We start from the raw sequence: 23,305 nt of genomic DNA, 5'->3' as shown, positions 1-23,305 counted from the left end.
CGAAGGCTGCTGGGGCTCTCAGACAGCAAGAGAGGGAGGGCAGGAACTGTGGCCCTGAAGAAGCTGCAGCTGTGGAGGTAGCCACTGCCCTCCAGGGGACTGAGGGGCAGAAACGCCTCAGTCAAGCCCCTGCCCTCCCTCACAACTGTGCCGCTGGATCACCAGGGGGTCACAGACTCTGATGCTATGGCCCCAGCCTGGAGACTCCCGGTCAGGGCAGGCTCAGGGTCCCAGGCTGAGATCCACTACTCAGCTTCATGTTGTGTCTGTCCCAGGCTGGAGACACTCCAATGTCACGCCAACACAACAGGTGCTCACCACCCAACTGCTTCCCTACAGCACAGGACAGCAACCACTGTGTGCTCAGAAGGGAAAGGAAGTGACGTCAGTGCAGCCTGCAGCAGCATGCAACCTAGGATGCCCGCAGGACAGCAGAGGGACTGGAGAGGCTTGTGCAAAGCAGCGCTCATCCTCACAGCACCATTCCCGAGCACAACCCCGGGGGTGGGGGCGCAGGGCGACGGCACAGACGCCGAGCCCATGACCTGTGACATGACAGCCAGGACAGCTGCGGGAGGCGGCTCCCAGGTGTGACAACCACACTTGGCCTCTCTCCCTGGGTTCTGGCCACACCTGGCCACCTCTGTGTCCCCAACGGGATTTGGGGCTGAGGAACACTCAATTTGGGGACCTGAGGAACACTTCAGGGGCGCTGTAGAGGAGACAGTCCAGGAAGGGAAGGCAAGACCCGGAGAGCTTGTGGGACCGACTTATGAGTTCTATGCAGAGAGGGAGAGGTCAGAAGGGCCACGGGCCACCAGGAGGCTACATCCTCGCGGTGACACTGCAGCCCACCCGCTCACCCACATGGGGACGCACAACCTGGATGCTGTCTGTGTGGGACACGGAGGCGAGACAGCCAGACAGGGTGGAGATGGATGCTGGCATTGGCACAGGGAAAGCGCTCTCAGCACTGCCCACTTCGGCATTGGCTACAAATGCTTGCCCTGGCTGAAGTGGAATTTGCCTGTGATTTTTGGCCTGTCTCCTAGGCTGTGTCTAAGATGGAGACCCCCTGTGGAGAGGTCAGCATAGCCAGGTGCCCTAAGTGTGCACTGCTCATGGCGGGGGCAGCAGAGGCTCCTCAGGGACCCGAGGGGTAACCTGCTCCGCCATGCGGGCCACACTGACTGCAGGTGCACAACTCCGACCTGCATCTCACCCTTGCCTGACTGTGCTGAGGACACAGATGCAACATGTTCACACGATGCCTTGGTTATTGCAGCTAGTTTGGATAGGAACCACTGAAAGAACTCTCTCTCTTTGCAACCCTTCAAACAAACAAACAAATCTTTTGTTGAAAAAGTACTGCACTTGCTGTGAGAATAAAGGCAATCACCAAAGTGCCAGGGTTGCCTTGTGGCAGCATAGCACGATGTATCCTGACTAATGTAAACATAGGGATCAGGATCGCCCTTACTCAGGAGGTTCACTTATGATCACATCAGAAATAAGGCTGACATTTTTTTTGCACTATTGTCAGGAATGCATCCCTTGAATGGGTAACACGAGCATTTGGCCCTGTGTGCCGCAGAGCCCACTGCGGGGGCCACCGTTGCCCTCTTAGCCAGACTTTCTGCACAGTCCCTGATGAGGGATGTTCCTGTGCCCTGCCTGCTCACGTAACTCAGGGTGACCCTCAGTCAGGCTGCGGCTCTCTGACCAGTCATTTTTGGATGCTTCCCTCTTCGCCAACAAAAGCATTGCTCTTAATTACACAAGCATCCATGCTAACTTCTGAAATCGACATCAGCCAATGAAGCACGATGCGAAATAAAAAAAAAAAAACAGCAATCTCCACTCAAAGCATATTTCTAAAAGGCAACACTCCTATGCTGACAGTACATTTCAGAGTCCCCATGTAGGAATCACACTCTTGCATGCAGCAGAAACATATTTCTAAGTGAACAAAGGGGAGAAAAGGAAGGGAAGCCATAAATCCACATGTACATACAAAGGTGCCCCTCCAGCACATGCGGCAACTCCTCATTCTCCCATGGAACTGGCCTCATTCAATCATAGCCAAACACTGAAAGACAAGCAAAAACAAGACCCAGGCACTGCACATGGACAAGATCTAAAAATAACTACCAGAGCAGGTTGCTCACATCAAATATTTCATGTGCCAAGAAGACACTTTGCATGTTTTCCTTTTCAAGGAAGTATGCAAACTGCTTGAAAACATCCCTGAGACTCTAGGCAAAGGTTTCCATAGTTCGGAGCTGAGAGATCACAGCTTGAAACAGAAGGCAGGCCTCGCGAATTTCCTATGCATCCAGAAGTGACAGCTGCCGCAGATACAGTGCGTCTTACCAGCAGAGGGCAGGGAGCAGCATGGGGAGAACGGCCAGCAGCGAGCTCTGGGAAAGCGGAACAGTCATCAACACAAGCTCTGCCTTGAAAACAAGGCAGCAGTGGACACTAGGCCGAGCCAGCAGTTCAAATGCCAGTCAGGATGCTCACATCCCACAGTAGTGCAACTGGATTTCGCCCGTGGCTTCCTGCTGGGAGCCTGCGAGGCCGGCTGCCGGCTAGAGTCCCTAAATCCTGGACTCTCTTCAGGAGAGCTGGCCTGAGCCTGGCTGGACCAGGGGAGTACATACATGCATGGCAGCTCTCTACCTCTCTCTTTACTTCTCAAGCAAATATGTACATACATAAATTCTAAAAAGGAAAATCAAACTGCCAAAAAAAAAAAATCCCAGAAAGCCATTTGAAGGCTCTGCATTGTCGTGTAACATCAAGCAGTTATTATCTGCTGTTTTCTGGGGGTGAGGGCTACAACCCTAAATGAGCTGGGTGGTGCTAGCTCAGGATCACATACGCATTTGCAGTCTAGCCGACTGTGATTCTGGCTGAAGGCTCAATGGAGTTGGTTGATCCAAAAGAATCTACCTGCAAGTGCACTTGCAAAGCACTAGGCTGACCTTGGACCGCACATGCATGTGTCTCCGAGAGCTGCCTCGGACATGACAGGGGGCTTCCCCCAGAGCAGGTAGTTTGATCAGCACTCAGAGTACTTCAAATTCAACCCCAGAATTGACATCTCATCATTTTCGCCATTAAGGCACATTGGTCAGCCCAGGACACACGCCATAGAAGAGGATTATGCAAATGTCTGGATACCAGGGGGCAGAGCTCCTGGGGAACAGCTTTATGAAGCAGGAGACGGGAGCTGCTTTGGCTAATTTTGAAGTAAGAGGAAGGGTTGAGATTAAAAAATAAAACAGTATTTATGAGTATTTATGCATGAGTTGCCCCACGCAGTATGTGCACGCCTGGACTAGCAAGGCATGCAATGAGCTACTGAGAAGAGACGCATTAGAGTTCTGAGGGCCTCTCTTATGAATACATATTCAGAAGGCACAAAGGATTACTGTACATGTGTAGTACATAATATCCTGGAGAGGACTTCGTTGTTGGCCATAAAATTAGGTATCTGCAAAGTGATACACCCACGATGTGGCCAAAAGGGATGAACAGAATCAACTGCGCCCTAGAGATGGAAGCCATAGCAACTAACAACTAAGCCGTGTGTGTGCATGCTTGTGTGTGTGAAGCTGGAAGAGGAGGAGGGCAGGAGACCCAGAGGGAGAGAGGGATACACAAGAGCAAAAAGGAGAGGAGACTCACACGAACCAGACCCCTGCTCTGTGCTGCTCATGGACATTTCCAAAGGCAGCAACACGTCTCCCGAGCTCTGAAAAATTCAGAAACCAAGAGGTGCTCACAGAGGCCACAGCATCACTTTTCCCTGTAGAGACAGCCCTGGTCACAGCTTAAACCAGGGAGTCTGAATATGCTTCTAGGATTAGCCAGAGCGCCTCACCCAGAACTCTTCCCTACCAGTAGTTTGCTGTCCATTGGAAGAAGGCAGAGCCGCACTCAGCACTGGCACCTGCAGCTCCCAAACACACTGATCTGCAATGATGTCTCACCTCCCATCCGTGGGACAGACAGAACAGCAATAGAGTCCATCTGCCTTTACTGCCTTTAGAATTAGCATATAGCGACCCTCTCGCCCCGGGCACTGTGAATGCAGGCCCTCCCACAGGATGGGATCAGCCACAACCCATTTCACAGAGCAGAGACCAAGCTCCCAGAAGCACTGACCGCCAACAGTCAGGCTACAGTCACCTGGGCCACTTCACAGCAAGGCCACAGGGCTGCTCCCCTGGCAGGGGCTGAGGACCTGGGACAGGAACAGCACACAGATGAGGGCTGGCCGGCCCAAGGATGCTGCTAGCAGCCCTGCAGGCACTGGTCTCTGTATTGCCGGGTCACTTGCCCTGGGCCCAGCCTCCAGACATCCACAGCACTGTGGGCCTCTGCACAGCTAAAGCATGCAGGCACTGCAGGCCCTCCCTGACAGGCACACGGAACCCTGGGAGTTAGGAGCCCCTGCCAGAGGCCCCCCCAACTGTCCTGCATGATGCTGTAGCTGCTTGCACCCCGCAGGAAAGGCAAGCTGACCGTGCTCATGCCCAGTGCCAGCCCCTCTGTCCACCACACCCACATGGGCCATCACCGCTGCCCTAAGAGTTGCCCTCTGCCCGTCTGCCTCAACCTTCTCCACTACCCAGGAGGGCCCAGCTGCCTGGGGAGGCTCTTGAGAAAGGGTTCCTCCAGAAAGTCAGAAGAAAGGCACCCCAACAGCCAGGACATCAAACTCACCCCAACACCTGGGGCATCACATTTACCCCAAAACACAAAACACCACACCCTAACAACGAGGAGTGTTACATCACCCCTACACCTTGGGTCACTCTACTCATCCAAACCTAAATGCTTTATACTCACCCCAACACCTCAGCATGTTACACTCACCCCCAAAACTTGGGGTTTTACATTACTCCCCAACATTTAAGGGGAGTGTCACAGCCAAACACCTTGAAAGTTCACACTCACCCCAACTCTTAAGCACATCACATTCACCCCAACTCCTCAGCATGTTACATCTGCTCCAAAAACTGGAGGTGATACATTCACCAGCACCTGGGCATTTACACTCACCCCAAAACCTGGGGAGGTCACATGCATTCCAACACCTAAGCACATCACACTCACCCTAAAACCTGGGGGTGTTGCATTAACCCAAACACCTCAGCATGTTACAATCACCGCAACACCTGAGGGGACGTTTGTTGCACACACCCCAACAGCTGAGTGTGTCTCACTCACCACAACACTCTGGTTGTTACACTCACCCCAAAAACTGAGGGTGATGCAATCACCAACACCTGAGCATTTACACGCAACCCAAAACCTGGGGGGGGTCACACACACTCCAACACCTAAGCACATCACACTCACCCCAACACCTGATCTTGTTATACTCAATGTAACACCTGAGCAAGTTACACTCACCTGCACACCTGAGGAGGCAATACACTCGCCACAGTACCTAGGCGTGTCACTCTCACCCCAATCCCTGGGCAACCTGACACTCACCACAACATCTGGAGGGGTGTTACAGTCACCCCAACACAGGGCGTGTTACACTCACCCCAGCAACCGAGTGCATTACATTCAGCCCAATACCCAGGTGTGTTACATTCACTCCAACAGCTGGGCAGCGTCAACTCACCCCAACATCCGGGTCATCACACTCACCACCAACACCTGGGGGTGTTACAGTCACCCCAACACTTGAGTGCTTTATTCTCATCCCAACACCTGGGGCGTTACATTCACCCCAACACCGAAGGGGCTTTAGATGGGTCCAATACGGTAGGGAGGAGATTGGGACCAAACACTCACCACAAGATGCCGAAGCTCCCATCTCCTGCAGCGACCCCAAACCCCAGTGGCCCACAGCAACCCAGGCGAACACCTCGAAGCCACCTATTCCACCTTCCACGAGTCCTGCACAGTTGAGGAGTGCTACGTAGAAGGCCTTGAGTGTGTTCGTGGGACGGAGCATGCGCACTGGATGAGGGAACACCCAGAGCATGCGTACAAGGTGCAACAACAGTAGCACATGCGCACTGGCCGCATGGGGCACAGCATTAGGCCTCGGCACGAGGCCACCTCCTTAAAGGATCCTTAGACGGCCCCGCCTTCGACCGGGAGATAGAGACCCCAGGTGAGCCTCGCTGATCCCACTCTCAGGGCCAGATTCAGCTCCGGCCTCGGGCTCCTCACTTCACCTTCCAGACAGCGGGGACCCTGGGGAGCTCACCATGATGGCTCAAGGGACTGGGGTCCTGCTACCATATGTCCCCGCATCAAGTTTCTAGCTCCTGGTGCACCAGCCATTGTATGTGTTTACAGATGGAATTTTCTCTGCCTTTTAAATAAATAAACTGATTAATTTAAAAATCTTATAAAGTCTCCTGTGTCCTTCGTATTTATATACTGACACACTTATGCATCAAATGATTATGCCATTTCCTTCAAAATATTCATGAATGGATGTGTAGATAGAGCAAGGCTAGTCCTGAGCTGAGCATTGAGACTAGGCGGTGGGCAGGGCCTCCCTTTACTGTTCTGGTTTTGCAGGTCCTGGAAAGTTGATAAAATACAACTTTAAAGGAATTGTTTGACAGAGCCAATATGTGCTTGGGGAAAAAGGTGAGTGACAGTAGACAGCAACAAGAAGCCACAAGTTTGGCCTTTTAAAACATTTCTTATCTGAAAGGGGAAGTTGCTACCAAGTTTCCAACCCGTGGCCCACACGGCCGCCAGGGTTTCTGGGTGAGGAGCCAGGAACGGGGCACGGGAGGTGCGCACCAGCACAGGTGTGGGCAATACTGGGGGGGGGGGCTGAGTTTCAATTCTAAAGCATGAAAAAGGTAACTCCTACTTATGGCCGGCGAAAGCAGCAGAATTTGGCTCAATTCCTTGGGCCCCTATACCCAGGCGGGAGACCTAGAAAAAGCCCCTTGGTCCCGGCTTTGGTCTGACCCATCTCTGGCCATATGGATATTGACCCAGTGAATGAAGATATTCTCTCTCTACTCGCTCTCACTCTCCCCCCACTCCTTTCAAATAAATAAAATAACTGTGAGAGGAGAAAAAAAAAAACACAGCAAGTGCTGGCAAGTCTGTGGAGACGAGCCAGTGAGAAACGCTGACACCTGGCTGGCCACACACCCCTCTTCCCAGCTCCTGGCAGTCAGGACCCCACAGCTTTCCGGGACTGAGCCCACCCTCCCCGCCCACGCTCTGAGAGTGGTCGCAGCGGGGAGCGCTCACCTGCCAGGCCTGCCGATGGGGAGGCTGGGAGAGCCCAGACAGGGCGGCCCTCCGGGTGGGGAGGCTGGGAGAGCCCAGACAGGGCGGCCCTCCGGGTGGGGAGGCTGGGAGAGCCCAGACAGGGCGGCCCTCCGGGTGGGGAGCCGGGCAGAGCCCAGACAGGGCGGCCCTCCGGGTGGGGAGGCTGGGAGAGCCCAGACAGGGCGGCCCTCCGGGTGGGCAGCCGGGGAGAGCCCAGACAGGGCCGGCAGGAAGGAGCTTCCTGGACGTGGGCTGGGCCCGCGCAGCCTTGCTTCCGGCCCGCCCCTCGTTAGCACCTGCACCTGTGCGCCTCCCCGCAGCCCCGCTCCTGGTCTCCAGAACCTGCTCAGGGTGCCCTGGCAGCCGCGTGTGACTGCAGGCCACGACTTGGAAGTTGGTACTCCACTCCGGTTGTTCTGAAGCCCTCAGAGGGCTCAGCAACAGACTGTCCTTGGAAACCAGTGAGGATGGCTAGTTGGAAAACAGCTGACTCCTGAATTACAGTGCAGAATACGAGTTTGACTCCAGGGAAATGGAATCACCCAGCAGTTTAGGAACATGGGATATATACATAGTTTATAGGAGACAACATATCCTTTATAAAACTTGTAGTTAAGTCTTCACAACCTAACCTCAAACAAATGCAGCATAAACATAACAAACTTGACCTGTTTATTTTAAACACTTGGTTGGGGTCTGCCAAATTTTTCAGGCTGTTCATACTTAAATATTAGGCTGTTTTCAATTCCTTCCATCACACAGTTTGGGGTCTGTCTGCCTTTTTCACAATGAGAGGCCTGCAGATCACCTGCTTTCCATTATTGGCCAAACATCTGAGCTGCTCCTCAGGGTTAGGGCTGTGCAAGCAAGCATTTATGGAAGTGGCTTTATTCTAAACTGGGAGATGTACTGGGAAGGCTATGTTTTGAATTTTTTGTTTTATTTTGTTTTTTCCAATCAGAGCAGTCAGTGTGTACCAACTTAGCAGATTACAAAAACAAATTGGAGGGGCCTGGTGTTTGGGGCATCTGTCATGATGCTGCTAGGAGCACCGCAAGCATATCAGGCCAACTCCTTCAGGCAGACTATGTCAAACTGACCAAAGAGATGGACCAGCAACCATAATGTTACCTGGCAAGACAATTTGTTTCTGATTTTTTTCCATAACCTTGCTCGTAACTAGTTCATTTACTCACTTCAGATTTAGGCACAGCTGTATACTCTGGTTTCTCTTCAGATTGTATAAATCTTTTGCCTTTTTAGGCACAGCTGTGCAAGAAATGGTTCCCCGATCCCCAGCTTGTTCACTGAAGCCTTTGTTGAGTGTAAGGGAGGTACCATTAATGAGTTGGTGGAGACAAAGAAGTTGCAATACTTTTTGGAGTTTGGGGCTCACACCATGGTTACCTCCTGGATCTTGTACTCTCCAGGTAGTCCTGTAGTTTACTTTGACAGAATTTGTCCCCCATGCCAGCATCTGCCAGCTGATGCTGCAGCAAAGCCCAGCCAACCCGCACCCACTCTGACTTAAGCATGCACCAGAAGGAACAGCCAACCCAGGCTGGCATTCCCCTGATCCAGCTCACATGAGGCCAACAGGTGTTGTAGCCCTGCCCTGGTCTGCCCCTAATCCCAACCCACATTCTCCAGTGGGAGTGGTGGTCCAGCATGGAAGCCCCCAACAGACCCCCTACCAGCTTCGCTCACCTGCAGGGACTGTGTCCCGAGAGAGGAGTTTCACAAGCTCCTCCATCAGAACCTCTCCCAGTGCCAGATTTTGCGTCCATTGGTGGGTCCATGAGCCAGCCCTACTTAGTCCACATCCTGTCCTAGCAGGAACAGTAGTGTTTCCTGACCGGCCTAAGCCCACTCCGGTTTTTACTGTTTGGTGTTATAGCCCAGCCAAGCCTGGTCCACACCCAGACACAGCTCACGCATGGCTCAGCAGGGACAGAGACCAACCCAGCCTGTCCTACACCTACCCTGGTTCTCACAAGCACGAGTGAGTGCTGGAGTCTAGCCCACTCTGGCACACCCCAGACCCAGTCCAATCCTGTGCCAAGGAACACTGCAGCCATGTCCAGACTAGACAGCATCCCCCACTCTGGCCTTCACACATACTAGTGGGACCCACAACCCAGCCAGGGTGTCCTCTTTGCTCCCCAATCAGGCCTGCGTCCAGCCACAAATCTTACATGTGCCTGTGGCTGCTCTGATCCAGCTTGGCATAGTCCCTCACCTGTGTTGACTTTTGCCTTTGGATGCTGTAGCTTGGCTTGACCCTGCCTGCCCCCAGGCCCAACTGTTGCTGGCTGGTACTGGAACCTGGCTGTGTCAATCTGCTCCCATGCCTGGCTCATGCAAACCAGTAGATGCGACAGCCTAGACGCACATGACCTGCACTCCAACCTGGTTTCTCACACTTGCCAGTGAGCTAAGATTTGCTCAGCCCTGCCTAGTCCACCTCCCTCCAAAACCAACCCACATATTTGCCATACCTTGTCCGGCTTGCCTGACCCCAAGGCCTGGAACACATGCTCACCAGCAGGAACTATGGCCCACTGGGGGAGTTTCCCACATTTCCCCAATCGGCCCACTCCCAGACCCAGATCTCACACATGCCAGCAGGTGCTAGGCCCTTGCCCAGCATAGCCTGCCCCTCCATCTTGGCCTTGTATGAGCCGGTGAATGCTGTGGCCTGACCCACCCCACACCCTGTTTTAGGATGCACATGTGGGTGCTGCAGCCTGGATCCACCCAGACTACTCTCAGCCCCTGTACCCATGAGTGATGGCAGGTTCCACGGTCACACCTAGCTCAGCTCATCATTACCCCAAATCTTGAGCTGACCAGTGGACTTGTATTTCTATAGGGATAGGTCCACATAACCCCCACAGAATCTACCCCCGACCTAGTTCTCTTGCCTGCTGGTTAGTGACATGACCCTGCCTAATGTGACCTGGCCCTATTCTGATATTCAGTCTGGTACTGAGATCTAGCTCTGCTAGACAGCCCTAGCTTTCATGTGGACTGGTGTGGTGGTCAGCAATGTTCCATGCTCACAAGCCCTACTCAGGACTCCCATGTGGGCTGGTATATCAGTCTGACCCATACGGGTCTCTCCCCTCCAAACTACCAGGTCTCAGTCCCCTTGCTTACCTGCAAGTACAGTGGCCCTGTTGTTGGGAGTCCCTAAGGAGTCATTCCTGACATACATGTACAGAGGCCTTATCCATGCATGTCCCCAGGCAGTAATTCCACCCCCTTAAGAGCCCAGAGCTCGCTGCAGGGCAGCCATCTGGTAAACCCCAGCACCAGTTGGCACTGAAACCGCCAACAAGCCCTGAATTCACCCACTGCTTGGCAGCAGTGGTTGGGGCTCTGGCCCCAAGCATTGAATCCAACCTGGCTCAGGTGCTCCCAGCAGCTGCCATGCTGTGGGGAGGTTCCTCCATCCATGCCCTGATGAAGAACTCACCTGCCCCCCACAAGATGGCAGCAGTGGGTGGAGCCGAGGATTCGGGCTGCTGAGTTCTGCTCACAGTGTATTTGCTGTGAGGGAAGAAAATTCTTGGACCCAGGCAAGCTCCGGAGTCGCCCATTGCTTGGCAGCAGTGGCTGCCTCAAGGATTGAGTCTGACCTGGCTCAGATTCCCCCAGCAGCTGCCACACTGCCGGGAGGTCCGTCCATCCAAGCCCTGAGGACTAAGTCACCTCACTAGCAGCTTTTCTTGCCACACTTACCTAACAGGGCATTACTGTGCACACCTGCCCGTGCTGCTTGGGACCCCGCTGAGCTTCCTCCTGCACAAGCGCCTTTCAGGCCAGTGTCTTTCTCCGGCACTTGAGTTTCACGTCTGTTAGAGTCCCTTGCTTTTTCATAAGCATTTCAAACATTGCAGAAAGATCATTTTTCTTCTCTTCAGTATCCTGTGGTTCCTGCTGGAAAAGAGACCCTAAGAATGCCTTTGAAAAGGAATTTTGCTTTTGTGTTCTTGTTCAGCCAACCTCTAACAAGTCAATATGTACAAGAAACTGTTCTAAACCCTATAGCTCTCACAGGGGAAGAAACTTAGCACTTCTGAAATGCCTGGCTCAAGTCTTCAGGAACGACAGACTAAAAGACCGCAAGAGCAGGAGACTCCATGAGGGGCAGGTGCCTGAGACCCGGGATCTCGGGGTAGCTGTGCTATGGCCAGCAAGGAGTTGAACTTGATACTTGCAGTCACGATGTTGGGCGACTTGAAGTATAAATAGGCAAGGGTGCCATCAACAAAGTAGGAATGAGAGGCAGAACAAGATGGATTGGCCAGGAGAAGGTGCTAAAAGACTGAGGAGTGATGGGTATGATAGGTGGAGTGTGAGCAGGCGGAGCCATCAGCCAATAGTTGGATACACAGCCTGGAACTCAAGGCCAATGGGCATCTAGGAAGAAGCAAGGATTGGAAAACTAGAGGCAGTGACTACTGATTTTGCTGTCAGTGTCCCATTAACTAGTGAAGTTGTGTTCTCACTATAGTTTGTACTGTGTTCAATTCAGTGTTCTAGGTAGCGTGGTAGGTACTTTTTTATGAAGGGCTTGTGGATTCCTGAAAACAATATATTCTGTGAATGAATCTGATTTTCAAGAGTAATGTCTTTCCGAATTGATTGATATCTACCATTAAATTTTCTGAACACGAAAGGCTGAGGGAGAAAGTCATTTTTATTGCATTTTGATTAAATTATCCTTATGGTCTACCTGGTTTTGCTTTCTACTTTTTTATTCTATTTAACTGATTGTACACTAACTAGTTTATGACCTGTACTTGAACTTATAAGTATATCGTGAGTCTTGATGCATTGATTGCTTTTTGCCTGTAATTCTACCTCTTCTCAATAAGTATTATTAGTATGGCCTCCTTTTTGTTTACTTGCTAGTTAATTTTGTCCAGCTTATTATTAATATTTGAGGCAAATGACAAGGTATGGGAAAGCATATGGTTGCTTTAAAATTAATCCTTCCATCTTTTAAATGAAGGCATTTAACCCATCATATCATTAAATTAAGTCAGTCTTCTGACATATGTTATGCTTTTTTCCTCATGTTTTTTGGTGTTTCTGCCACATGCTAAATAGCAATGTTTTCTTTCCTTTTATCTTTCATTCTGATTTGGACATGGTATGGTCTGTGTTCTTGTAATTAAACAATTATTATAAAAGCAATACACTGTAGAGAAATCAGAAAGTAAAGATAAGCAAAATGAAGTGAAACATATGCAAAATCCCACTCAATCTGAGAAGTGCACTATAAACAGCTTCATGTATATCTCCCCAAATGTCTTCTAGACATGTAAACACATCTGTATATAAACACACAACAGAATCCCCTAGAGAAGTAAGGCTACACATCCTTGGCTGTGACCTGCTTTGATCAACATATCATGAGTCTTTCTATGGGAATAAATCACTTTCCTGCCACATAACTTTTTAATGCCTGTAATGCATCCCACAGACTGGACAGAACAGAATTTAAACAGTTCTTCTGCTGTGGTTTATTAACTCTTTGCTATTGTTAACAATACTTTGCTGAATAGGCTTGCTACAACCTTAAGCTTACACTTTGAGCAGATGGTTACTTTCTTACAATCAACAGCCAAGAGTGAAATTACTAAGTCAATAGGATTGTGTATTTTTCAGGCTTTACATATGCAGTGCCAAGTGCCACTGGTCATGCTAGCCCAGATTTATGTCCCTTTAGGAGAAGTATTTAATGTAGGCTTTGATCTTCCCTAAATGCACGAAAAGTGAAGAACCACATACACTTTTAGTTCACATTTCTTTCATTACTTTCTAGGTTTGAAACTTCCTGCGTGGGACGTCCACCTCCTTGATGATTGTCAGTGGTCCCTGCCTCCTGGGCTTTGCTCTTCTGTGTCAACTGTCCCACGGTGGGTTGCTGCCGCTCAGCATGACCGTCACCATATGGCAGAGGCAAGCTTGCTGCTTCTGATGTTAGGTTTGTGTGATGCACATGTTTGTTCCTTGTAGCTGGTCTTGGGCTTGCTTTCATGAGAGGCCCGTGGATACCAGCCAGAGTTGCCAGTCGGATGTGCAAACTCAGGTGGGAGGAGGAATTGGGGGTGGACAGGGTAAGCACTGGCATTTTCTAGCATGTCCACATAATTGACAATAAGCACTAAAGGTTTTGAACACAAAGTTCATGGATTGAATTTTTTACAGGCTCCCAAGGTCCCTCTAACAGAGCAGCCCTCTGCTCCCAGGCATCTGCAAACAGAATTGGGGCAGGCTTAAAAACTTATGTTTGGACAGTATAAAAGCCAAAACTTACTGGAGTTGCTCTTTTCAACTTTAACAAATTTATGCATTAATAGAATGGGGTGGAAGTAAGTGAAATGAAATCTGAGGCATTGGTAGTAACTGCTGTGGTTAACTTTATTTTAAAATCCAACAGGTGTAGGATTATATCTAATACAAACACCTGAGGAACGTTGAACTGGACATAGCATCTTCACACAATTTGAAGAAAGATAAAAAGTGCAAGCAAAAAACTCATTGTATAAAAGGAACAGCAGATGAAATCATTCCTCAAGTAGTTGCATTCATGACTCAAGTATGTTTAAAAACTTGCTTTTCTAAACAGAAAATGTACGTGCTCACCCCTGGGGAACACATTTTGCTGGCATGTGTAATGGATGTTTAATGTATTAGCACCAATTTTTCATAGCTTATAAACACTATACCTACAGTTACACAACACACTAACAAGAGATAACATATTAAGCACAAAACAACGATGAGTAACAACTAAATAATAACATTGACTATGTTTCCCTTGAGAGTCCTTATTAAATGAAGCCCAAAACAATAAGTCAAAAACTAAAGTTCGCTTCAAAGTACAGTGGGACAGATGGCTCAGGTGCAGGTGGATCCATCAGAGACCCACTCAGGACGGGGCCTTCCCACACTGAAGCCAACCAGCAGGTTGTCTCTTAGCCCCAGCCTGGGGCAGAGAGATAGCAGGGAGAGCAGCTGACGAAGGCACATTTCACAGAATGAAAATGTCTCCCCCAGATATAGTGCATCATGACTTCTGTCACAGTACAAAATGCCATTTCCTGTTTTAAAAGACGTATTTTTGCATACTTCAAATATAGAATAACATTTAATATGAACAGTATTCATATGAGGATAAAAAATACATATAAATAAAATCTAGGCCTTTAAATTTTTGGAATAAATAGGTAGTATCTTCAGAGAGAGACACATGTGAACAATGAATACATAGTTAAATGGGCAAGTATGGCACAAATATGGAAGCATTAAAACGGGTGCTTTTGTGCAAGAAAATGCAGACTCCATGCAACTCCCCTTGCAGTACAATGCCTCCTGCAGAAAACCACCACTCTTATCTATAAGCTATCGAAAACCTGGCAAGAATATTTCATAATATTTCATGTTCTATTTTTCTCTAAACAAATATTAATTAAAACAACATACAGAGAACTAATAATGGAAAGGAAAATAATAACTTTTATGGCTATTCTACTTGTGGAAACTGATAGAATATGAATAGTATACTGCAGAATAAATCACATAAAATATCAGTATCATTAGAAGTTGTCAATCCCTGATAAAAATGTCCTCGTTAGCTGCTTTGGTTCTATAAAGATGAACCAAAATGAAAGGGTTTTGCTGCTTCCTGCATGGAGTATATTTCTAAACTACTCAATGCAAATAATGAAAAGACAGAAAATGAACTTCCTTTTTGAATTTGCAAATACTAATGTTTCATGGCTCTAAAGTACATTAAATATAACATATTTCTGAAATTCTGGCTGTACTACAGATATCTGTTTTACAAGAACCTACAAAAGCAGAAAAATCATTTTACTCTAAGAACACACTGGTACCCTCAAATGTATGAAGTGCTACATGTTTAAATGCTGATGCATCTCTCCTTGAGCTTGTCGATGGTGTGGCCCAGCTTCACGGCGGTGCCCAGCTTCAGCCCCATGTGCCTGATGAGCAGGTCACTCGAGAGCAGCAGCATAGCCTTCCCGTCAATCTCCTGCAGGAAGAAGAGACTTTGAGAAATCAGTACAGATTTCATCAGAATGCTTGTTTCTTTAAGTAGAAGAACATGGCAAGGAGACTCTGGAGCAGCCCTCCAGGTCCACGACATCCGCCTAGGAAGCAGCTACTGGCGGGGAGACCACTCAAATGTAATTTGTAAATTGAAACGCCAGTTGATACTTTATTAATTCACTGCACATTGCAAGAAAAAAGTAATTTAATCTTAAATTCAAACCACCATCTATATCAACTATATCAAACTACCTAGTATCCAATATTGCATGTTTATAACAGAAAGGGTTAAAATCTATAGACAGTAGAACTGGCTCTCCAATGGTCATTAGCTCTGTGAGAAGGGCTAGTAACAGGACACTGTCCAAGACATCACTGCCAGCTGTCCGCGTGCTGCGTGGGGCTGCCTTCATGAGGAATGCCAGGCTGTTGTCCGAAGCGAATCAGACACAAACTGCAGTACCATCCTGAAAGTGGCACGTTAGATGTGTGGCCTCAAATCTTACTCAGTAGAACATGCTCTCTCTGTAAATCTACCTTGCAAATAGAAATAAATAAATGCTGTTTTTAAAGGCCACCCTCTGGGAGCTCGTGGGCATGCCCCCTCCTGTGCCTGGTCTGAGGCTGGGCAGAGAGCCGGCCGGGGGAGGAGGGCGGCTGCATCTGCCACCACACAAGGGTGGCCCACCTGGGAGTAACAATGCTGATTGTTTGGCTCTTGAGAGCCTGAGGCTGCTTAGTGCATGGGCCACTTGAATGCCCGGTCACAGAACAGGCCAGGAACTCATCACCTAAGGACCCAGCAATGGGCCAAACAACCTTTGTCTTTTATGGAAAGATCCCTCGATAGGATTCCCTCACCACCCAATTGAAGGACCTTTAAAAAATCACTCGAACATTTGAAGACATTCTGACAGGAAAGCTGAGTCAAAAGATACATTACATGTTTCCTGAAGAGGTCAGCGATAGAGGGCACCAGGTGTGGATCCTTCTGCTTCAGGAAAAGGAGCACTTCTTCCACACTCCAGCCGGAAGGCTCACCCGCAAAGGCTGACTTCATGACACTGGGCTCATTTTCAATTGGTGAGCTTGTAGCTTCAATAGGAGGGGAAAAGACACGCCACACTTAGCTGATCGTCATCCAGAAAGTGATGTGAGCTGGGGAGCAATGGTCCTGAAGTACCCAAGACGCCAAATCTAAAGTCCAGCCACAGGCTGACGGAGGAGCCCCCCGCCCACACTGCAGAAGCCCATGTCTCTTCAGCCACGAATCCAGCACATAACCGAAATATCGTTCTAAGTAGTCAATGAATTTCTTCAATCTCTCTCTCCATCTCTGTCTAGCTACAGTTTAACTAGTTAATACGATGGAAATTCTTTAGGATTACAGTTTTCTAATTGCTTAAATTTCTCTTTAATCAATTAATTTCTATGACCCCAATACCTTTGAGAACCAAACTAGATTTTGCAAAGTCTCCCCTCAGGATTTAATGTGAAAATTTTAAAATTATTTTTACTCCATTAGACTCCCATCTCCAATGGCTTAGACACTAATTTGAATGTTTTTCTTTTGTTTTGTTTCCTCAGGCACATTAGCAGGACAGAAAGTAAAGCAGCTGGGATGTGACCCGGTATTCTAATACAGGATACCACTGTTTGCAAGCAGTGGCTTAAGCGACTATGCCACAATGCCAGCCCCCACTAGCCTGCATTTTCAAGAAAACAAGATGGAATTTTGCTGAGTTAAATCAAAGGTGACTTTCTATGAGTATTTCACTCATCTTTCATGTCTGCATAGATAAATATGTTTTCATTGAAGCGTTTATATGTTTCAAAAACAAGTAACTGAGATATGAAATAATACAGCATTTATACCTCAACAGATTGTGGCTTCGCTGTTAATTAGGTTGTGCAGAAATGTCCTTGTGTCCCAATGAAGTCAATATGTATGTGTGTTCACTGAAGGTGGTTTTATAATCTGCTGGGAAAATTCATTTTTCCATCCAAGAACCATCAACCCAAATGTGTGTGTGTGTGTGTTACCCTGTCTTCCCTATCTGAGGTATGGCCACCTCAGGAGTCCTTTGAATTGTTTAAGGGGCACGCGGAGGACTTCGGCCCCAGTCCACCGTGACAGCCCTGCTGTCGGCAGTGTGGCCCCGTGACCTGCCGTGTCTTCAGGCCAGCGGGCAGCAGACTCCTGAGACGAAGCCAGGGCCCCGCTAGCACACCCCGAGGCAGCCGACGGACACGCTTTCAAACCGTGCTGCTTATCATGCGTGTCGCTTGAAACTCACCAAAACCAGACGGGAAGCAGCTGCCTGAACGGCCAGAGTCCACTGGAGCGTTGTACTTCAGCATTTCCGGGTTAGAGGCTGGCAGGCCGTCGCCAGCGGCCATGATATTTGGAGGCAGCTCGGCAGTCCCGGTGGAGAAGATGCTGGCAATGCTGCGCTCCGTGGGACTGGCAAAGCAAGGCGGGGCCAGCGCAGAAGCAGAAGAAAAGGCACTCAGGGCGTCCTCCATGAAATACTGCGGACACGCTTTTGTGAAGAGGTCCGGAAGGGGGCTCACTCCAAGCACTTGGGGCTCCTGCTGCTTGGCAAATGAAGCTAGCCCTGCTTCCTGATGCAGAAAGGAAGGCGACACGAGGATCTTGTCATTTTCCCGCCTGAGCACTGGGAAAGGGGAACTGTAACTAACAGGGTAAGAGAAAGAACCGTCAGGCCCCACCTTCTCCTCCTCCTTCTTCTTCTGCTTCCGGGTCCTTCTCTTAAAAAAGGGGAAAGCACAACATCTGTATGCATATCCGTGGTACTTCTGGAACAATACGAACTCAACATAAATCAGCAGTAAGCATAGAATGCAAATATATTAATATCACTTTGACTTGCAGCATGCATCCAGTTCTTGCTCTATTTTGCTTCTGGTTTTTATTCTACTGCAAGCCTACATTGTAACCGGGCGGACCTGGTCCTCGCCCTCCCCACCTGATGGCGCAGTGCACACAGGCTGGCTTGTGCAGGCCAGCGCTCCTGGCACTCTTGGCTCTCTGAGTGGCCTACCCGGACACCAGGGCTTTATCAGAGCTGCGAGCAGAGTTTTCCCATACTTACATGACTGGACCAGAGTACCTTAGAGCGACGGTTGTGTTGCCTTTTTGAGAGCTTCATGTGAATGGCATCAAACTTCTTATCCAGGTTTTGAATGGCATCATATATGACCTATGATAATATAAACAATGATTAGCAGTTCCTATTTTAAAAGGAAAATGGCATGTGTGAAAATGCCATTCAAGCTGGCTTCACCCACTATACACAGCTGGAGCCCACAGAAGCGTCTGCTTTGCTACGTGGTGCCTGGCTAGGGGACACACAACACCATTCTAGCTGAGGCAGGAGTCTGGCTCCCCTCTGAGCCCGTGCAGAATCAGAAAGGAGCCTATGTGCTGGTGGAGTCAGTTCTCATTAGGAAGGGGCGATTTGGGGGAAGAACTGTGCAAATTTGCTGCACGGCCAGAGTTACCTTGTGCACAGGGCCTTGGGGCCGCGGGGGAGAGCCCTGCGCCAGGTAGCACCTGGGGACGAGGTGGGAGCGGGCTCCAACGCATCTATGTGTCATGCCAATTATACAAACCCTCTGAGTGCTGGCCTGCCAACTTCAACCAGGGGGCGACACAGAGCACTTGGACGACTGCTTGAAATGCATGAATTTCAGACAAAACACACACTTAAATGAAAGGTCCGAAACATTTCCTCATTTATTCATTCAAGTAAACATTTATTGAGGGCCTGCCCTGTGGGAATTACTTGACTAGGTGCTCTCCCCGGGGAGCTGTCCCCTTAGCTGAGGAGAGCCAAGGCCAAGTGACAACAAGCTGGTGCCCCGACTGCGCCCTGTGGTCCTCAGGCCTGGCCCTGGCATGGAGAGCGGGGGCAGGCACAGGGGTGTAACAAGGCCTCCCAGTGGGTGTGACACGCATGCAAGTGTAGGAGCCGCTGGCCGGAGGCTCTGAGGGAAATGGCGTGGGCTCTGGGGACATCGCTGGCCTCCCAGGCTAGAGTTGTGCTGCTTATTAGCTGTAGGAATTTGGGCAGGAAACTCAACTTCTCTGTGCATCAAATTGCTCGTGCACAAAACTGGGATGGAAAGTGTTCTTGGGGTTCTTCTGGGAACAAAAGCACCATGAGCTCAAAGTGCTCCATGCTGTGACAGTGCTGTGAGGTCAGTGCCACGACCCAGGGAAGAACATGAGACTAAGGACCCCGGGAAGAGCGGGCCTGGCACAGTGCGGTGGGCACCAGTGCAGGCCTTTCAGACAGGTGGGAACCTCAACAGGAGCAGCTGCAGCCCTGGTCCTGCTTGGCTAAGAGGCACAGCTGCCAGGCCTCTGCAGCGCGACCATGCGGGGACATGCCTGCAAGCACGCTTCTATCTCAGAGTGCGCTGCTCACTTCATTCAGGGCACTTCACAAGTCAGATAAACTTTTTTTTTCCCCAAAATGAATTCTCATTACTTCTTGGGTGTGCATCTCACAAAACCCTTGATAATACGAACTTCTATCAATCGTGTCTAACAAGCCAGCTTATATAACACTTAAAATCATGTAAGACACTCTTGAAAGGGCAAGGGCCGCTTTGTTTAGCAGAGCTATCTTCATGTGCATTAGGCACTTACTTCAGTGCCTCCCCACCAGCCAATCACCTTTAAAGACTCCATAGGGAAACCTAATTCTATGTTGGCCAATCTAAATGAGAGAAATAACTTGAAAGGGATCAGGAACAGGCTTTTTTCAATTTTTTAAAAGAATGAAATCTATATATTTCTATTTCAGCATTTTAACCTAGAGATATTATTCAAACTACAGTTGGCCATACACAACACCAGGGAAAGAGACCGGACTAGCCTGATGTGGCATAAGGTCAGTGACTTGCTGACTTGCCCTTTACATGACAGAGAATTTGCACTTGGGATTGGGCAGTGTCCCGTGGCATGCACAAGCTTTCCCACCTGGCAGTGGCTCAGGACATCTGCCACCGTCTTGCCTGGCTCTTCCTTGTACTCCTCGGGGCCCATTTCCTCAGATGCGGTGGTGCTTTCCTCCTGCTAGGAGTGATAGGCCGCAGGTTAATGCTGCTCTCTGCTAAGCGCCACAGGCACCTGCAGGGAGGAAAGCCACTTTGCAGTTCGGCATCTCACTTGTTGTTGTGTTTCATCACCTATACAGATGGTCACCAAAGCCTCAGGTGAAAACAGAGATCAGAAAAGAATTCACCTTGGTATGAGAAAGAAAGCAAACAGTTAACACAAGGGACAAGGAAAGAATGCATTTTATCAAAAGAATTACTGCTTAGAGTTTGAAACTCAAAAGGAGCACTGAACTGTTCTGCATTTCCTCCTACAGGAGGACAGGGCCACAGTGTGCATGGCCAGCTCCTCAGTGTGCAAGCAGAAGGAGCGTGCCTTCAGAAGGGAGGAGCAGCTGTGTGTGCACTCTCCAGGCACTCCGCAGGGACGGCGAGTTGTAGCAGTGTGGATGTGACTGGCCACCAGCAGTCAGTACCACTTACATTAGCTGAACAGAGAGTGTTCGGCTCATAAAGCATGTCCTTATCAATGCAGATGTGTAAGTAAATGCAAACAAACTATGACTGATCGAATGAAAAAGCAAAGCTAAAGGCTTCATTTTCATGAGCCGTCTGTGAAATCCCACCCAGCAGCTGCGCTCACTGGGAGTGAGATGTACACGACAAGCAGACTCTTGGCAGCCCAGCCAGTGCTGAGGCCCATTCATTTCCCACTGGGCATAAGCCGCTACGTGCTTCAGTGTACAGAAACTAGTCTTCCAGAGCCATTGAAACAAATACCTGGAACCACTAGGAGAAACTAAATGGTAGGTGGCTTTTAATTTTTAAGTAATCCCACAGTGCCACTCTGTGGACAAGATAGGAAATGGTGGTTAAGCACCTACTTCTCAATGCATTAACCTATATACCCCCTTTAAACATTGTTGAATAAGACAAGTTATAAATAAGTAGACAGACAGCAAAGGGCCGCTAGATCTCAGGATGAGAAACCGATTCTAGGAATAAACTATTAAGGAACAATTTCAACATAAACAAACTTTGCAGCTATGTATCTTTGTTTTGAAATACAAGATACAATTAACAAGTAGACCTTGCACTGATTAGATAAGCAAAACAATCTGGAATTGCACTATAGATTAATCCTTATGAAAGTGAATGTGGTGCGCGGGGGGCTGGCACGGTGGTTCAACAAGTTAATATACCATCTACAAGCATCAGCATCCCATAAGGGCACTGGTTCAAATCCCGGATGCTCCACTTGCCATTCAGCTTCCTGCCTGGGAAAACAGCATAGGATCTCCCAATGTTTTGGGACCCTGCACCCGTGTGGGAGACCTCAGAGAAGCTTCTGGCTCCTGACTTTGGATTGGCTCAGCTCCAGCCATTGCAGCCATTTGGGGAGTAAACCAGCAGATGGAAATACCTCTTTCCCTGTCTCTCCTTCTCTCTGTAAATTCTGCCTTTCAAATAAAAATAATTAAATCTTGGATTACAGCCTTTTGCTTGGTGGGTGGTTAGCAACAGCTCCGAAGAGGAGAGTGGCTAGGATTGACAGAAGTGAACTGCCTGCACTGTGTCTTTATTGAATTGAATGTATGGGTTTCCTGTTAAGTCTAATTATCTATAGTAATCTGTATTTTGGCTTAACCTTCAGGATTAAAAACTCAGCACAGTGGAAGGGAAACAAAAATGGCAAAACCAGTTTAGAAAAAAAAAACTATTGAACAGATTCTCACGAAGTTAAATTTGAATCTACTTATCAACCTACCAATTCAATTTCTGAGTATTTACCCAAAATAAAAATATATGTCCACAAATAAATGTACACATGAATGCTCACAGAAACTTTCTATCACTGTCAAAACTCAGAAGAAAGCATTCACTTCAGATCTGTGCATTTCATTGTACGACTGCAGACTTAATTTAGAAAAGGAGCAAAATAAAAAGAAAAAGTCAAATATTCAGTTTGAGATACTAACCACATCTATTTCGCTGGAACCAACAGACATCTGCATGGAACAGTAGAATATCCGGTTCTTCCAAGTGAAATGGTTTTAAAACCCACTGGAGGGTTTATTTGTGACACTGCCTGGTCACTCAAGACCGGCAAGTCCTCTGCTCCTGAAAGCAACGCACGCAGAAGCTACTTCCCAGCAGAACACCCCCACCTCCTGCCCCCAGGGAACCCTCCCATGGATGCACTCTCAGGTGCAACCTGCTGCTGGAGTCCTGGCTGAAGAGCAGTGACAAAATAAGAACCATCCCGGGGCCAGTGCAGAAGGAGTCTTTCCAAACCAAAGGGCTCTGATGTCCATAGCCAGGCCATTCCAAATCGGGAGGGAGCATCAGGGCTCTGCTCTCAGCAGGCAGCGAGGTAGGTGGCTCTGTGGAACAGGCAGAGCAGTAGCGACAATGCCACCTCAGCTGCCAGGCGGGCACAGGCTGAGAGCACCCCGAAGGCTCACTCTAGCTTGAAGATTCATGCTGTCTGTTGAATCTATATTCCACCTAAATAAATGAATGTGAAAGATTAGCACCCCCACTGCCCACTAAAAAAAAAAATCCCCCAAATTGAATTTGATGGTTTGGCGACAGCCCAGAGTCATCTGAATGTGCACTTAGGGATGGGCCTTGGCTGCAGCAGTCCGTACCGGCCTGCAGAGCTGAGCGTGTATAGTGCAGTTACTTGGAAGGGCACATTCAGAAAAGCTAAATCGTTTTATCCAGTGCGAGCACAATGAGAGGTACACTTAGAACAGGCAAGTCACATCTCTTTCCTGTTTCCCTGTCACTCTCCAAACCTACAGGGAGAGATACTAAAAGGAGATGGGAGAATGACCTCGCAAGCCAG

At 48.8% G+C, this 23,305-nt stretch overlaps 1 protein-coding gene across 1 annotated transcript; it reads right to left on the bottom strand.

Moving 5' to 3' along the window:
• Positions 1-15,217: 15,217 nt before the first annotated feature.
• SCML1 (Scm polycomb group protein like 1) lies at positions 15,218-20,443 on the bottom strand. The gene is made up of 5 exons (XM_041002572.1): positions 20,378-20,443; positions 18,501-18,590; positions 17,664-18,138; positions 16,310-16,461; positions 15,218-15,349 (listed from the first exon to the last, which is right to left on the bottom strand). The coding sequence occupies exons 1-5, from the start codon at positions 20,441-20,443 to the stop codon at positions 15,218-15,220; spliced, it is 915 nt and encodes a 304-aa protein (XP_040858506.1).
• Between the last annotated feature and the right edge of the window lie 2,862 nt (positions 20,444-23,305).

This window comes from Ochotona curzoniae, unplaced genomic scaffold, assembly GCF_017591425.1.
Source record: "Ochotona curzoniae isolate NIBS_2020 unplaced genomic scaffold, NIBS_Ocur_1.0 contig_1274, whole genome shotgun sequence".
In the NCBI taxonomy this organism is placed as follows: Eukaryota; Metazoa; Chordata; class Mammalia; order Lagomorpha; family Ochotonidae; genus Ochotona; species Ochotona curzoniae.
The sequence above is the reverse complement of the archived record's forward strand: the minus strand, read 5'-3'. Positions and strand labels throughout refer to the sequence as shown.

Bases quoted from the DNA above. Each gene is read 5' to 3' on its own strand.
- SCML1 (XM_041002572.1), bottom strand. From the start codon at position 20,443: ATGGGCCCCGAGGAGTACAAGGAAGAGCCAGGCAAGACGGTGGCAGAT. The intron at 18,139-18,500 runs GTACTCTGGTCC...CCCTTTTTTAAG, and splicing joins AACACAACCGTCGCTCTAAG to AGAAGGACCCGGAAGCAGAA. The intron at 15,350-16,309 runs GTAATGTATCTT...TTCTTCCTGCAG, and splicing joins CTGACCTCTTCAGGAAACAT to GAGATTGACGGGAAGGCTAT.